This window comes from Bos grunniens, chromosome 13 (assembly GCF_055505025.1).
Source record: "Bos grunniens cultivar Pamir isolate PY7600 chromosome 13, Bosgru_T2T1.0, whole genome shotgun sequence".
NCBI classification, from domain to species: Eukaryota; Metazoa; Chordata; class Mammalia; order Artiodactyla; family Bovidae; genus Bos; species Bos grunniens.
Genome location: NC_141177.1, coordinates 71591454 through 71609547, shown reverse-complemented (window position 1 = coordinate 71609547; position 18094 = coordinate 71591454). Strand labels below are relative to the sequence as shown.

Sequence of the window (18094 nt, the reverse complement as noted above, 5' to 3'; positions counted from 1 at the left end):
TATACACAGTAGATGTTCAATAAATGCTTGTTGATTTCTGATTTTTATATATTCAGTAACCCTGTCTTCAGATACTTTGACTCTTTAAAATATCAAAGCAAGTAGTATAGAGAAAATAAGTAACATTTATCAAAACCATGGCCTTAAATCTGGTTGTTTTTGTAAAATTAAATACTTAAGCCCTTTTTGGGGTATGGGAATGGAGTTTCTGCCTGGTTTCAGTACCTGAAAATGTATTTGGTGTTTATTTATAATTTTTCCTTGCTTTTAAAAAAGATTACGACAGATACAGTAAAAAAATGTATTTAAAGTTACCAAATGGCTTAGAAACAGACTAGATGGAGGGAAATAAATGTGTTACGATCATTGCTATTGACCATTAATAAAAGACATTGTAGGTGTCTTGTACAACTCTTTAGCTTAGTTGTTATAACTAGGTGAAGTCACAATACAGATTATTATTTTAAATATTTTGTTATTAATTTCTTATAGCTAAATTTATTTTTCATTTGTTATCAGCGTTATGTTTGGTGGAAGAAAAGTTTGGAGGTTTGGACAAAAGACCATCCATTTCCTATTGACATAGATTACATGATCAGTGACACACTAGAACTGCTAAGACCAAAGATCAAACTCTGTAATTCTCTGGAAGAATCCATCAGGCAGGTACACGACTTGGAACGAGAATTCTTAATAAAACTAGGTAAGCAATTAATTACAGAGAGAAAGTAAAGATGGTATTTGGCAGATTGTTTCTAGGATTTGCTTTATAATGTTTTCAGTTAGCTTTTACTTTTTGTATACTTTTAATTTTTTGATGTTGAGTGTTACATAATAGTGTTAGGTAAGATCTGGGTGGCTTACTTCTTCATTAAATAATCCCAAATTAGAGGAAAACAGTCATGTAAAACTTGAAACAAATGATAGTGATGGAAAAACAATCCTGTCAGCCTCTCTTAATTTTATAGTTTTTCATTGCTAATTTAAAAGTCTACTTTTGATTAAAGCATCTCATATACAGTATATATTTTCAACAAACACGATTTCCTAAGACAGAGCAGGCTTGACACTATATTAAGGGAGTGCCAGTTAGAAGTTTGAAACTATCCTACAGAATTTCAGACCCTTGTCACTAGGAGAGTTGTCTCTGTTTTAAAGACTAGAGGACATGTGAGAAGCATGCTGCAGGAGAGTTGGTCTCTTTACTAACTCAATGTCCTTTAGCTGTTGTTCTGGAAGAAGAGTTGGTAAGGAACTGTAGAAGCTGACTAGCCTTGCCAGTGGAAATAATTGGAATGAGGTGGGGCCTTTCCAGTGTGGTTTGCTTGCTGATAGTTCTTACAGGTTCTGGTCATTTCAAAGTGACATGATTTCAGCCTATATATTTAGCATTTATTAGGAGATCCTTACCATGACCAGTTGTAATAATTGTATAAATTTACTATGTTCCATATCCGAGAAACCACTTTTCATGGCAAAGGCACTGGTGATTCTTTTCCTCTAAAACTATTTTTTTCATATTACATCCAGCATATTAATAGGGTTTCTTTCTCCAAGGCAAACCCTTTTTTGAAGAATGTGATTGCTGTTATCTATCTGAGCATTGCTTTAAAGATGCTACTGATGATGTAACTATTCACTTTCCTACTTAGCAACCCATAAAGACACATGTGGTTCTTTTTATTGTTTAACTTTGTCCCAAATAATCCACTTTCTTTTCCTTTTCAGATTTCTAATTGTATACAGTGATTATTTCAAGCAGATTGTTTATCTGCTTGTTTATTTCATTTACTTTGTATGCTTTGAAATAGTCTTAGTCTTGTTACCCAAAGACTTAAGAATGAATGGCACTCCCTGTATAGTGGACATAAGGAAATACTAATTGGATTACCCAATTTGGTAGCAGTAAAGAGAGCAGTATGATTTATACCTTATAGAGTGAAGAATTAAAGAACTTGAGGCATCTTTTGAAGAATCTGTCCTTCTTTAGAATGTGGAAAGGAAAAAAATAGGCCATCATTTGCAAATCCAGTTCTAAAGATGGTGTCAACTAGGATCATTATGCCCCCGAGTAGACCCATTCTCCTTCTATTTTAGAGTCTAAATATCAGAGAGAGGATACACATGAATAAATCTATATTAAATCTGTTTCCTGTTGTTAAACCATAAGATGATACAGCATCTTGCCTTTGGTTGTTTTTTGTTTTCAAGCACTTGCAAATTTATTATCATTCTAATTTTATAGCAACCCAGTGCTAACTTAATAGAATTTTCTTATATTTAAAAAACCATTTTAATATTATTAAAAGTAATAAAAATGTTCACAGGAAAATTGAAAAATGCCAAGAAGACAAAAATCACTGTTAATTCGTATGCAAGGATAATCACGTTATTAACATTTTGATGCATGTTCTGTTTAAAATTTTTTTCACATGTTTGCAGTTTTATAACTGGACTTTTTTCTATCTAATATATTATGAAATTTTCTGACAAAATACTTTTCTAAATCTTTAATTTTAAAACAGCAGTCTTGTTTTCCTTTGTGTGAATGCATTAATTCTGTTTGACATTTGGGTTATTGCTAATTTTGCATCACTATAAATAACATTGTTATTTTTGTGTGTATCTTGATTTTCTCAAGGTAGAGAGAATTACTAGCTCTATGACATTCTCTTTAAGAACAATGGTAGTAAGCAATGTAATATAATTCTGGTTTGGAAGTTCTAGATTATATCATAAGGAACAGAAATGGAGGTAATGAAAATGAAAAAAGTCATATGAATAAATTGCTTATGCAACAGAAGAGTATATTTCATAAATTAGAAATAAAATTAGCAGAATAAAATGCCCAGAAGTCATCCCAGTTAAATATAAAACAATTTAGTGTATGATGAAATAGGAGTCTTAAAATAGGATAAGAGCAACAGGTGAGCATTTGGGAGGAAAATTGATACAGAGCCACATCTTATATCGTCAAACTCCAGATGTATTAAAGAGTTAAATATTTTTAAAAAGTTAGAAATAGATCTGATCATCAGATATTTAAAGAGGTGTTAATTTTCCTAAATTTTAAAATGATACAGGAAAGTACACATACGTTGATATATTGGGTGTTTAAAACTTTTGTACAATGAAAAAAATAAGTTTGAAGTGAAAATAGCTCCTGTGCCAAGGTATCATCATTTACATAAAGAGCACAGGCAAATTGATGAAAGTAGAACACCCAATAGATGAATGAACGTAACATAAATAAGTGAGGGCAAAAAGAGTTGGTATTTTTATTAAGTACTATCTCTTTCCCAAAATTAAAGTGGAAGGTGTTGTTCATACTTGACAAAGGAGTTAGGTAATGCCCAAATCAAAACACTGGGTTAACCGATCAAGCCAGAATTCAAACTGCTCTTTCTGACATACTGGGTGTGTGGGGGAAATGCTCAGCATGTCTAGTTGAGCAAAGAAATAACAGATGAAAACCATTTGGAAGAGAGGGAGTGTTATTGTTACTGTCTCTGTTAAGAACAGGAAAACTGAGGCACCAAAGTAGCTCACATTCAAGAGAACAATATTTGACTTTGGTCCAAGTACACTTCATTCTGACCCATACTGTAAACATTTTGTTCTCTAGGTTTTACATTTTATTAACTCCATGTCCTTTATATGTACATTTTTATCTGCCTTGCTTATTTTAGACTGAGTGTGTCCTAGAGGTCAGCAACTGAATAGTTTATTATCCAGCTTAGAAAATGCAAAATATGTTTATAAACTGCTTTTGAAACTAACTTGCAATGCAAATGAAAATGTGTTAGAAATAGTAGTATTTTCCTTACAAATTATGGCTATCAAAACAAAGGTACTTACCACTACAGTTCTTCCCATGACATATATTTTAGTGTTTATAAAAAAGATGTAATGATATATTGCTGCTGCTGCTAAGTCGTAACCGTCGTGTCCGACTCTGTGCGACCCCATAGACAGCCTCCTACCAGGCTCCTCTGTCCCTGGGATTCTCCAGGCAAGAACACTGGAGTGGGTTGCCGTTTCCTTCTCCAACACATAAAAGTGAAAAGTGAAAGGGAAGTCGCTTAGTTGTGTCCAACTCTTAGTGACCTCATGGACTATAGCCTACCAGGCTCCTCCGACCATGGGATTTTCCAGGCAAGAGTACTGGAGTGGGGTGCCATTGCCTTCTCCGAATGATATATTAAGCCACGTCAGTTTATCAGTGCTGTGGTATTTTTAGGTTTATATGATCCTGATTTTTAATTTTTTGCCTTTGATAGCATAAAAGCCCAGTATTTTGCTTCTGTTCAAATAAATACATGAATAAAATAGTGAGTTAGTGGTATCAATCGGAGACAGCAGCTTTTTCTATCAGTATTATTATATTTTTTCAAGATAGATTTGAGATTCATCCATCTCTCCTTACCTTTTTAATTTCTGAACTTGATTGTACCTACTTTCATCACTTTGTAGTCTCTGTTTTTGTCAGTTCTTAATTAATTGCTTAGACTTAAGACACTGGAGTAATTTTTTGCTGTTGATTGTGTTAGTTTTTCAGACTTTCTGGACTTCAGTATACCTCATAAAATGAGAGGGCTAAATCCCATCATTACTAAAGTTTCTGTCTGCTCTAACTGTGTAAGATTCTGTGAATAAACAAGGGTTTACTAAACACCTACTGTGTATTTATCAATATATGGCCTCTAATAAGTTTTGACTATATAAAAGAAGTTTTTTGTTCTCAAAGGCCTTATACTGTGACATAACATTTATTGAAATCATTAGAAAAACCATCGCATGGTGTATATTTAAATGCAAAGTGCTATGATCAGTTCTCCAAGTAGCTTTAGGAACAAGTAGGAGGAAAAGTAACACTCATTGAGTTTATGCACGAAAGGAAACTTAGACTGAATTTGAAGAATATATAGGATTTAAAAGAGCATATTGAAAGATAGTCTATGTTGAGAAGCAGTTTGATGAACACGATCCCAAGGAAGTATGCTTTATGATACAGAAGAGTCTGCCCCAACTGCAGGAGAAGGCTTGATTAAGACTTGGAAGTGTGGGGAAAAGTTGGATCATATGAGGCTGTGGAATGTGCACCTTCAAAGTAGAGTGTAGTTTGGAACTCAGATGATGATAAAGAAGAATTTACACTGCAGTGAGATGTGGATGAACGTGGGAGGTGGCCCATATTCACACCAGGGCGTTGGCCTCTGGAGGAGCACACTGTTAGGAAGGGAAAAACAGCTCTGTGATGACACCCATGTTAGAAGTGTCACTGTGTATCTGCCTCCTCTCAGTCTGAATTTGCAGATATTCAAATTAATAGCCAAATGTGATTTCTGCATTAAAGCAATGTAATTTTATTGTATCTTTAAGTTTTTAGAGATTCTTAAAATGCCATTTGATAAAATATGTGACCATGGTTGCCTTGGGTGTGGCTAAAGCTGCACTATATGTGCTGCTGTTTGTTCATCTGAGACTGAGATAGTTTGAAGCTCTGAGAAAGTAAAAAAAAAAATTGTGATGTTTTGGGTTTTTTTGCTAGTTTTTAAGAAATGTATCTGTGCTCCTTTGTTGAAATAAAGGACTGTTAAGTTTTTTAAATGGTTCTTAAAATAGCTTTAAATTCTGTTCTTAATTTACTGAACTGAGAACATGACTGTTGAATTATCTTCATATATACTTTAAATGGTATAATATTCACTGTGGAAATTTTGCCTTTATCTTGTTTTGTAAAGTCTTTTTCTACTTTCTTCTCACTTCAAGGCCTCGTAAATGACAAAGACTCTAAAGATTCTATGACAGAAGGAGAAAATCTTGAAGAAGATGAAGAAGAAGAAGAAGGAGGAGCTGAAACAGAGGAACAATCTGGAAATGAAAGTGAAGTGAATGAGCCAGAGGAAGAGGTGATGACTTTTATTTATAGCAGATAGAAAACATTTGTGCAAGAGTATTTGGGTTATATGAACCAAAATTTTCTTTATAAAAGAAGATCTTCCTCTTAGTTTTATTCGAGTAAATGTAACTAGTAGTTCATGTCTACTATAAAACTGCTGGATTAATTAAGAGGGGTTTTGAGGAGTAAGAAAATACTGATCATAGGATTTTTAAAAATTACTATTAAGAGCATCTTTAAAGAGCAGTTTTAGGTTCACAGCAAAATTAATGGGAAGATAGCAAGATTTCCAGTATATCACCTTCTCCTATCTACTCACACAATCTCCCCCAATCAGCATACCCCACCAAAGTGGTACATTTGTTAATAATGATGAACCTACAGCAACACGTCATGACTCTTGACTGTTGACTCTTGGTGGTATACTTTCTATGAGTTTAGATAGAACTATAATGACATGTTAACCGTCAGTATGGTTAGGATTTTTATTTAATAAGCAATTTGAAGACAAAAAATTATTTGATCTGCTCTGTGACTTAATCTCATTTTCGAATGTGGACTTTTTAACCTATGGGTTTTATGAAGAAATTGCTGACTAGATATTAGTAACTTTCTTTTCCCCAGATCTGATAGTATAGGAAATCTGAAAATCATCATGTACCATCATCTTTGTTGTTACAAGTCTGTTAGGCCAGACCGTATGAAATGACTATTCTACCATTTTGGACCTACCTACCTGTCATTTTTATATAGGATTCAACATAATAGTTCTAATTCTTTCCACTTTTTTCTTGTAAACCTGCTCTAAGTTTTAAAAATTCCACCTGAAAGATTAAGTGTCTGGGGTTTGCTTCATCATCTGGAAGTAGACTGGGCAGTGAGTTAGGGATGTAGAAGACACTGAAACTGACCGTTAGCTGATCATTGTTCAGTTGTGTAATGAGTAAGTAAGGGTTTGTTACGCTGTTCTGTCTCCATTAATATATATTTAAGTTAGAAAGTTAAGAAAATGGAAAGTCAGGTAAGAATAACAATAACATACTGATGAATAAAATTTATACCTTGAAATTAGGACCTTTTCACTTTTTAAGCTTATAATATGACATCATGTGTATGGCTCTTTGTGCTTGGGTGCTAAAAGCATTTAGGAGAGAGTGATCATAAGTGTGATTTTAATTAAATACTGAGAAAGTTTAAATGTATAATCAGTACAGTGTTTTATGGAAATGGAATTTATTAAATTTTAAAGTTTTGATTTATAGTAAATAGAATGCAAATGTTTAGAGGTTATGAGTTGTTTAATGTGTAAAGCAGTATAGATTATTTAAGGCATTCATAAGATAGATTCATGAACTGGGTTATTTTTGGCTGTGCTGGGTCTTCATTGCTGCACATGGGCTTCTCTAGTTGTGGTGAGTGGGGGTTGTTCTCTGGTTACAGCGCGACGGCTTCTCATTGTGGTGGCTTCTCTTGTTGCTGAGTGCTGGCTTTAGTGTGCACAGGCTTCGTAGTTGAGCTGCTTGGGCTTAGTTGCTCCACAGCATGTGGGATCTTCCCAGACCAGGGATCAAATTGGTGTCCCTTGCCTTGCAAGGTGGATTCTTAACCACTAGACCACCTGGGGAGCCCTAAACTAGATTTTTTAAAAGCTTCATTTAGCATGAAAGAAAAACGACCTATGCATGCATACATGCTAAGTCGCTTCAGTTGTGTCCGATTCTTTGTGACCTTATGGACTGTAGCCTGCCAGGCTCCTCTGTCCATGGGATTCTCCAGGCAAGTATACTGGAGTGAGTTAAATGACCCATAGTTTAGGGTAATTAAGATTTTCTATAGTTAGAAGTAAAAATCCCTAAGTCTTTGTTTCTATTAGCCCTGAGGGTCTGTAGCTATTAATGAACATTTTGTTTAATTTGACTACATAGCAAATAGCTTCGCTATTAAAAATGAATGATTGTATAAAAGGCAGCTTGTTTGTTTGGCTTTTAAAATTGGCTGGGCTTCCTGTGTGGCTCAGCTGGTAAAGAATCCGCCTGCAATGTGGTTGACCTGGGTTTGTTCAATCCCTTGGTTGGGAAGATCCCCTGGAGAAGGGAAAGGCTATCCACTCCAGTAGTCTAGCCTAGAGAATTCCATGGACTGTATACTCCATGGGGTTGCAAAGAGTTGGACTTGACTGAGGGACTTTCACTTTAAATTTGGCTAGCATTTATAGGCAGTGGAAGTGCATCTTTATACTGGGTTTTTTTGCTACTACTTTTCCCCCAGTTTTATTGCGATATAGTGGATAATATTGCATTAGTTTAAGGTGTACATACAACAGTGATTTGATATATTTATATATATATAGAGAGAGAGGCAGAAATGATTACCATAATAAGTTTAGTTAACATCCATCACCTAACATAGTTATAAATGTTTTTACTTGTAATGAGAACGATTAAGATCTACTCTCTTAGCAGACTTTAAATAAACAGTACAGTATTGTCATCACTTTTCTCTTTCCAACCTGACAGCTCCCGTAAAGTAGATATAAATAAGCTGATAAAAATTTAGAACTGGAATATATTTCTATAATACATTTCTTTTTTTTTTTTTTTACATGTGTCCTAAGCCTTATCATGTGACAAATGTCACATGTAGGTGATAACTTTCATTCTTTCAGTATGTAACTGGACATCTGCCCATAGTTGGTCTTCCAAATATATTCAGAAAGTATAAACCCTTTATAAACACAATTCAGATTTCGCTTTTACAGGAAAACTTGTGGTGGTTATGAAAAGTGACAGAAATTGCTCCATGTTAGGGACACTCTGGAATTTGTCCCTACCACATTTTCTAGAAGGCTGTGCAGCTTAAAAAACTTTTTTCTAGAAAACCATTGTCTTATACGAAATAAGTCTGAAAGCCTAGTAAGTGGTGACTATTCCACCTGGAAAATTAATGCAAGGAAAACTAGCCTACAGTTTTAAGACGGAATGTTTATAAAATTCAAGCATTAAGCAGACATTTCACCATTTTAACATAGCTTGCAATAATGTTGTCGTGTAATTTTCAGGGAAGACGTTTAGTGAAGTTCTCAGGTTTTATGATATCTCAGTTTACTGAGATACTAAGGCAACATCCAAGAAATATAATACATTTCTATGAAGTAGACATTGCTATATTGCTTTTCTAAAAAATGAGGTCATAGAAACATTCAATTGTATAATTTAAATTGGCTTATTAAGTATTTTATAACAAAAGGAAATAATAAGTGTTTCGTAATTTAGACTAATTTAGACTATGTAGACTAATATTCCATTTTGTATTTTTAGACTACTTTTATGGCTGTTTATGGATTTTGCACTAATTTGATAAAGAATCTAATAAATGAAACATCCTTAGTAAATGTGACGTTAAAGAATAGCTCACTTTCCTATAGATTCCTTATTTGAATAGTTGTGATATTTTCTCCAAATGCATTTCAGCTTTTAAAAAGTGAACTTTATAATTTTAAAAATTGTATCATTTTAAACTATTTCTTTTCTGGTTGTAAAGTGGATATTATACATAATATATGTGAATTTGCTAAATGGGAAAACAAATTCAACAGGATGACTCCTGAGTCTTGGCTAGGAGGAGATGTGAAAGGAGTATGGTTGGTTTACTTTAAGAAATGGAATTGGAATTGTTACTTTCCCACCCAGGACCACCCTTTCCCATGACTATCCTCCAAACATAGGAGAACATTTTTAGAGAGAGAAGATGGGTTGATTATAAAGTAGTGAGGACAATGTGTAGAATATTCTATAAATACTTGCCTCGACTGAGAAAAGAACAGGGCTGGAGTGGAACTCTTCAGAAACATTGTACTTTTCTTTTCCATCTTGTTCCACAACTCTTCCAAGCTCCGGATGGCCTTTTGAAGTTACTCTTAACACCTCAGTTCAGTTCAGTCGCTCAGTCATGTCCAACTCTTTGTGACCCCATGGACTGCAGCATGCCAGGCTTCCTTGTCCATCACCATCTCCCAGAGTTTACTCAAACTCATGTCCATTGAGTCGGTGATGACATCCAACCATCTCATCCTCTGTCATCCCCTTCTCCTCCCACCTTCAGCCTTTCCCAGCGTCAGGGTCTTTTCCAGTGAGTCAGTTCTTTGCATCAGGTGGCCAAAGTAATATAAAAATTGGTGAAAGAAAAAAATTCATGCATTTTAGCTTAGTTTTTGAATAGGAAGTATCTTTCCAGTGTTAAGAAATGATTAATTTTTTTCCAAGAGCCAGTTGAAGTGCATTTCTGTTGCAGATTTAATTTTGAAGTACAGAATTTTGTCAAAAAAGTTAATGCATTTCTGTACTATGCTCAAATATTTCCACTTCAGAAATTCTAAAAGTTTTCAAATATCTGTAAAGTATTAATAATTTAGATTATTGAAATTAATTGCTAGGTATACTAAATGTATTATAACAAATTTAAATCATTTGTTTCTCATAGGAATTATTTCTCATTCACTTTATTTCTCTCAGCACAATGAAAAGCAGCTGGGTTTAGTGCAGTTTTTTTTTTTTTCTTTTTCCTTTAACTTTTATGGAACAAAGTGGGAGTGAATTGTGTTGAAAGCTTCCTCAGATGGAATGCTGCCACTGTGTGGCTGTATTTTTTGGTTTTGGTTATGGTTTCTTTTTTGTGTCTCTTTGAAAATCCATTGGAGTTCTGCTCAGTCTTCCATTTGAAGAGGAATTTTGGCTGATAGACAAGGATGTGGGGGTACTGACAGGAGAGGATAGGGGAGATGTAATACTTGAAAGCCACCAGCAAGGGGAGTCAGAATGTCTAGCTCTTTGGCTTAAAAAAGCACATGTCCTTGGGCAAGTCATTTAACTTTTCCAAGCATTAGTTTTTTCACATATAAAAATGAAGACAATAAAGCTTATCCGTCCTTCTTCAGAACTGGGTGAGCAACAAAATGCTGTGAGAGTACACTCCACCCTGAGATGCTTTATGCAGTGAGATACTTTATAAAATGTAGTGTCATTGTTTTCAGATGGTAATGATGTTAAATTTGAATTGTCAGTTTTCATTGCAGAGTTACATGGGTATTAAAGAATTGCTGTGAGAAAAATCAGTCTTAAGTTTGTTGCTGCTGCTACTGCTAAGTCACTTCAGTCGTGTCCGACTCTGTGCGACCCCATAGACGGCAGCCCACCAGGCTTCCTGTCCCTGGGATTCTCCAGGCAAGAATACTGGAGTGGGCTGCCAGTTTCCTTCTCCAAAGCGTGAAAGTGAAAAGTGAAAGTGAAGTCGCTCAGTCGTGTCCGACTCTATCGACCCCATGGACTGCAGCCTACCAGGCTCCTCCGTCCATGGGATTTTCCAGGCAAGAGTGCTGGAGTCGGGTGCCATTGCCTTCTGCGTCAAGTTTGTTAGGAAGGAGAAAAATATGAAAGGTGCAAGAAACTTGTTCCTTGTGGAATTCATGGATAAGTTTCTAAAAAGGATCTTTGTATTACTAGGTCAATGGAAGATGTAAAATGGGTTTTTTAGCTACTGTTGTGTAGTAAGAGTTGCCAGCTGATTTTGCCCTACCATTCTAGGCAGACTGCATAACAGGTTGAAACTGGAGAATAAGAAATAATTATACATAAATTTTAACATCTTTTTAAGGCATGTAAAATTATTAGTAAAGTTTTTCAAAAGTTTTAATCTTCTACAAATATTAAACAATTTCAGGAGGGTTCTGATAATGATGATGATGAAGGGGAGGAGGAAGAGGAAGAGAATACAGATTATCTCACGGATTCAAATAAAGAGAATGAAACTGATGAAGAAAATACTGTACGTATCATTAAAACTTTGCTCTTTGAAATTGTACATCATTTTCATAATATTTCAATTTTAGCCACCAAAGTTTTGATTTTTGTGATTATTGAAATATTTCTTTAGAAATTCATTTTTTATTTTCTTATCTAAACACTTTTCTTTATTTGCAAGTTCTTTGAATATTTAATAATGTTATTATTTTACCTAACTCATTCCTTGAGTTACGTTGAACAAGTTATCAATTAGAAGGCTCTGCCATAGAAAACATTACAGTTAGAATTCCCAGTTTGAATTGTTTCTGTTTTGTTTTAATAAGGAGGTAATGATTAAAGGAGGTGGACTGAAACATGTACCTTGTGTAGAAGATGAGGACTTCATTCAAGCTCTGGATAAAATGATGCTAGAAAACCTTCAGGTATTAAATGTTTCTCTATTCCAAAGTACTTAATATAAAATATTGCAGCACACTTGATTGTGATGGGAGAGTCTCTGCTCTCTAAACGTTTTTACCTCTGCAGCAGCTTTTCCTAATTTAGGCAGTTTGAGGCTGCCAATACTTCTGGCATCCTACATCCTGATTTGCTATGCTTCTTTGAAATAGAATAGAAAAAATAAATGTTATCAGACTTGGAGCAGAGTAATTTCGTTGTATCACCCTCTGCCTTTTCTCCTCTTTCTAAGACCCTTTACTTGCAGTTTGTTTAGGAGTCAAACTACAGAAGATTAGAATTTGGGGAAATTTAATTTAGTAAATTCTTTAGTTTGACTTATAATTTGAATAACTTGTATATAAATATCTGGAAGAATATTGGTTATTCAATGTTTAAAGTACTCATGATATTAAGATACTGGATTTTATTAAAAGCTCCATCTTCCAGTGATTTAGGTAATTGTGTTTTATGTTTTTCTGTAGTTAGGAGTAAAATCCCATGAACTATTTACTTCAGCCCTATTTGTAGCTATTGTTAAGCCCTTTGGTGATTTGAGGGCTTTTGTCATTGGAGTGGTAGCTTTAAGCTCCACGGAGTGGGCTCAGTGGAAAAGGGAGAAGTGAACATACTGGATACAGGTAGAGCTAACTTGAGAAGTTTTTACTAGAAAGGGGAGAAAAATGGGCATGTGGCTAGAGAAAGTCAGTTGAAAGAGTGTTTTTAAGATAAAAGATATTATGGAGTACATGCTGATGGAATAATCCTCTAGAGAAGATGGATTTTACTTTCATTGTTGCTACTAAGGCCAAAAGCTATGATAATGTATAAATAGCAGTTCAGGTACATTAGTCTCAGGAACCAAAGGAACAGAATACTTTGGTAGAGTGTAAAGGAAGATCCTTTTTTAAATGAGATAATCAGAGAAGACATCTCTGAGATCATGACTTTTAGACAAGACAGGTACAAAGGAACCATCTAGGTGAAAAATTAGGATTAATGTAAAAACTGTGTCAGAGGTCCTGATCAGGGCAGAAAAGTACTTGTTTGAAAAACTTTAAAAAGGGCGCCAGTAGTAATAGAACATAGTCTGTCTGTGGGAGGGTCACAGCATGAGACAGGTAATTGGGAGTGGCACAGTCCTTTAAAGAGCTGGTTCAGACTGTGTGTTAGTCGCTCAGTCGTGTCCGATTCTTTGAAACCCTATAGACGGTAACCTGCCAGGTTCTCTGTTCACGAGATTATCCAGGCTAAAATACTGGAGTGGCTTGCCATTCCCTTCCCTTCTCCAGAGGATCTTCCTGACCTAGAGATCAAACCCTGGTCTACTGAGACAGGACTAAAAGCAGAGAGACTAACCAGGGGTGTGGTTAGAAGGCTGTGGTGGTAACCTAGCTGAGAGATGATGGTCATCTGTCTAGGAGAGTGGCAGGACACATGGACAGAAGTCTGGATTTGAAAAGCTTTTTAGGCAGAATGAACTGGATTTATTTGGTGCTTGATTAGGTAGTAGTATATGGGGCCAAGGAGTCAAGGATGACACCCCGTCTTGTGGCTTGGATCACTGGCTTGTCTCTAAGAAACAGGAGAGTGCGAGTAGGAGTTACACTTGGTAAGTTTGAGGAGCCTTTGAAGGCATCAGTGTAAATGTCTGGAGAGCAAAAGAGAAACATAAACAGCGGTTGTTAGAGTACTTTTAAAGCCATGGCAATAACTGGCTCATCCAGATGTAAAGTGCGGAGACAGAAGAGAAGCAGGTTCAGGATTGAGCCCTGACAAACCCCAACATTTAGAAAAGGTGGAAAAGCTGATGAAGTCAAAGGAATGGGAAATTTCGGTGTGGTTCTGTGGTCATCACTTATTGAGAGTGCTTAAGAAGTGAGCTGGAAAGGTGAGAGGATGTGATCAGAGAGGAGGGAAGTTTGAATTCACATTTTTGCAGTTGTGTTTATGTATAGGAGAAAACTTCATCCACTGTTAGGCCCTGATTTTAAATCATTATCAGATACCCAAAATGAACAGTTGTACAGACTTTTTTCTTTTGCTAAAAATCATAGGAAGACACAGTATTGTAAAGACATCATTTCTCCATAAATCATGTCCTTAAATTTCGTGCAGTCCTCATTCTGTCCCATCAGGGAAATTTGGGGGATAGGGTGAGGGTTGGAGGAAGAGAAAAACAGGGACATGGATGTAGAATGAACCTAATAAAATTGTTCTTAAATTCTTAAAGAATAACCGAACAGTTAAGAAACTTGTAGAAAATAAAGTGTGACACACGAGATAATAAAACATTTTAAATATACAGCAATAGTTTGGTATAGGAATGGATAGATTAATCAGAGGAGGGTCCAAAATAGACCTTGCATTGCATTGCCTGTGTACTCAGTTATGTGTGACTCTTTGAGACCCCATGGACTGTAGCCCACCAGGCTCCTCTGTCCATGGATTTTCCAGGCAAGAATATTGGAATGAGTTGCCAGAATCTAAAATAGACCTTAGAACATGGCAGTTTAATCTTGATGAAGTTAACATCTCAAATCATGTGAGGGAAAATGGTATCTTCAATAGAATGGATTTCTGTTTTTAATTTCCACCCTATAATTAATTGCAAATCTCTCAAATAATTTTAAAGATTGTAAAGACTGTTGAGCACTGCATTGACTTTATGTTTATTCTTCATACAGTGCCTTTAGCTGTTAGATACTGTTCGTATTCCCATGTTTCAGTTAAAGAAAGAGGCTTGGAAAAAACAACAAAATAAACTTGTTTAAAGTAAAAGGGGTAGTGAGTGGTGCAGTCTCTTATCAACCATTTGTTACACTACTTTCCAGCACGAAATGCCATAGAAATCTCTTTAGAAATAACTAACCAGGAGAAAAAAATCTATAGCTGACACAACACAAGAGTCAGTATCTGTACTAAGCTAAAGAGATTGTACAAACCAGTGAGAAGAAATGAATGACTCATTTTGTTGTTAGAAAGAATATAGTGCTAAAGCTCACTGATAATCAAATGATAAGCAAACTAAGAAGGGCCTTTTTATCAGGTCATAAAATATTAAGATTTAAAAAGTGATGGTACCTGTTGTGGTTAAGTGTAGGTAAACATCTATACTTGGTCAATGTTAAGTGAGTCCAGCCTTTTTTAGAGAGAAATTTAGTAAACCTGTCAGAATGACTTGCCATTTGATCTAAAAGTGTACCCTTAATAGCATGAAAAGTGTGACATTGTAATAGAAAAAAAAAGTCTAAGCTGTCAGTAGAGGGCCAATAAAATAATTAGCTCTGTACTAGATGCCCAAGATACAGAATCTAAAAGAAGAAGAAACATGTATGTTTAGCATAGAATAATATTTGTCATGGTTGCTCCTGTTTATATGTGTTATGTTGTATATGTCACGTACATGTATGTTTCATATATATATATGCAAGAAAAAATCTGGAAGGACATGACCCATTGTTAATAGTTCTTGCATGTTAGAGTCAGGCAGAGGGAGATAGCTGTAGGAATTGGTATGGACACATTTGCTAATATATTTTTGTATTAGTTTATGAAGAGAATATGTTAATTTTATAATTAGAAAAGAAAGGTAATTTACATATCCAGATTCCTCTGACATGATTGTTTCAAATTTTAAGTTAAAAAGTCTTTATAAATAATCTTATGAACCTGGGAGAACTTCAACCAAATTCTAACAGTTGGAGCTAAGAAATCAAAAACAATAAAACCTTACACCTTTATTACCGTTTTGCTGATTTGCAGGTCTCTTGCAAATATGGTGCCTGAATCAAAAGAGTATTTAAATGGCAGTAAAGAAGTTTTAATACCTTCATGCCCTTTTAGCATTGCTTGCTTAGCTTTGAAGTATCATGTTCAGCGCTTTCCTCATTCGTGCTCCATTCATTCAGACTTAGAAAATTATTTGCAGTTCCCTAAATGCACCTGCTGTTTCACATCTTTGCTTTTGCACCTGTTCTTCCCCTGTCTAAATTCTCTGTGTATCCCCCAAACTGCTCTTTTACCATCTGGTTGGAAGAAGGCTTGTGAAGTCTTTAATGTTCTCAAATGTCCCGTTTTCATTCAGCCTTTTGTGAAATCTCAGCACCCACCCACTCTCAACTAGTCGTATGTAGTCACTCTATTGTACACGTTATACACAACTCAGATAAATCGTAATTAATTTCTCTTTCTTACTTAACAAGCTTATGAGCTCTTTGAGGATTAGAGATTGTCTTTTTAATACTAGTATCTCCAAGCTTAACACATAGTAAGTCATCCATCGGTGAAGATTTGTTTTAATAATTGTTGATAAATCCAGTGTAAATGTTAAAAAGAATTGATATTAACAAGTAGGAAGTTTATCTGTTCACTCTTAAATACTGAGCTCTGACTGCATGTGCTCACAGCAGGAAACACCAGAGAAGGGGCACAGTGATGAACCCATCGGTCAGGTAGGGGTGCTCATAGATAAGGAGGCGGTTGTGGCCCATGATAATTACAAAGGAAGGTGTGTGCTCTGAGGGTGAATGAAAGGGCCCAGTGTACTCAAACAGGACAGTAGAACCTGCAGCACTGTGTGTTTGAGTTTGGGAGAGACCTGACCCATCAGCAGGAGCCAAATTGTATGGTTCCAAGGGATGTGTGGAGGTGGGGGACGACTCTGGTTTCAGAAAGATTACTTGGGTCTAATGATTGTTCTAAGATATATAGCACTGAAGGAATTACAATTTATTGGGCTATTCACATTTTTTTCATTTCTGTCTTTAAGCAACGAAGTGGCGAATCTGTTAAAGTGCACCAACTTGATGTTGCCATTCCCTTGCACCTCAAAAGCCAGCTGAGGAAAGGACCCCCACTTGGTGGTGGGGAGGGAGAGACAGAGTCTGCAGACACAATGCCATTTGTCATGTTAACCCGAAAAGGCAATAAGCAACAGGTGAGAATCTGTCCACAGTGTATTCCCCGTTCATTGGTAGTTCCCAAGTGTAAGTGGTAACTTTGTTTTATAGGTTCTTGCTTACAGGGGGAAAAGACTGGTATTCAGTGGTAGAAATAATTTTATCTGTTATGTGCACAAAAGACACATGTAACTTCCATCAAATAGATGGGTGTTTTTTAATGGAAAGAACATTTAAAATTTAAGTCATATGCATTTGTTAGAAGATACACATACTGACTTTCAGTAGGAAAGTTTTATCAGTAAGCTCACAGTGAGAAAGGAAAGGAGGGTGATGGCAGATAATCTTGAAAAAAAAAATGCTCACTTGCCAAATGGCTTTTGGGAAAAAAATAAAAAAACATTGTTTTCTGACCCCTGATCCTTCTCCTCCATTCTCCTTAAACCACCTCCTCTTTCTTTTCCTTATCTCACAGATGGCCCTCACAATCATTCCCCTGTCTACTAAGCTATCACTTTGATTCATACATTCAGTCCTCAAATATTATTTGTCTGCTCTGCCAAATACCTGCCCAAGTGTAAGGCAATGGTGATGAACAGGATGTAGCCCCTGGCCATGTGAGCACACACCAGCTGAGGGAGAGAGACAAGCATAATATTATACTTGCTGATTGTGGAAAGTGCCCTGAAGGAAATGGAGCCCGGCTCCCAGATCTACATCATTTATTACTAGTTGCGTTTAAAAAAAAAAAAAAAATTCATACTTAATTATTTCTGAGTTCAAGCTGCCTCTTAGAGTTGATGGAATCTTAGGATAATTGACAGCATTTTTTTCTGTTTTAGTGGTATGTAAAATAATGGTGCATCTTATAATTAACAGAAGCATCTATGAATATGGTGGCTAGAACAGCTTGTCAGACCAGTCTGATACCTGGTTCCCACGTTCGTTTAAATTGTCATTTAACAGCTACACTTATTGTTGACGTGTTATGTACCAGGCACTGTTCCACGTGCAGAAATATAGCAGTCAACCAAGTCCCTCCTCTCTTCGGAGCTTTC

The 18094-nt window shown here is 35.7% G+C and overlaps 1 protein-coding gene across 2 annotated transcripts in view; it reads left to right on the top strand.

Annotated features, from left to right (window-relative positions):
- UPF2 (UPF2 regulator of nonsense mediated mRNA decay) overlaps window positions 1–18094 on the top strand; it is a 96272-nt gene that overhangs the window by 65433 nt on the left and 12745 nt on the right. For both annotated transcript variants that reach the window (XM_086334921.1, XM_086334920.1), the window contains exons 15-19: window positions 520–703; window positions 5773–5912; window positions 11618–11722; window positions 12024–12122; window positions 16907–17074. In XM_086334921.1, the coding sequence (XP_086191047.1) occupies window positions 520–703; window positions 5773–5912; window positions 11618–11722; window positions 12024–12122; window positions 16907–17074 (696 nt within the window). The remainder of the gene's footprint in view (window positions 1–519; window positions 704–5772; window positions 5913–11617; window positions 11723–12023; window positions 12123–16906; window positions 17075–18094) is intronic.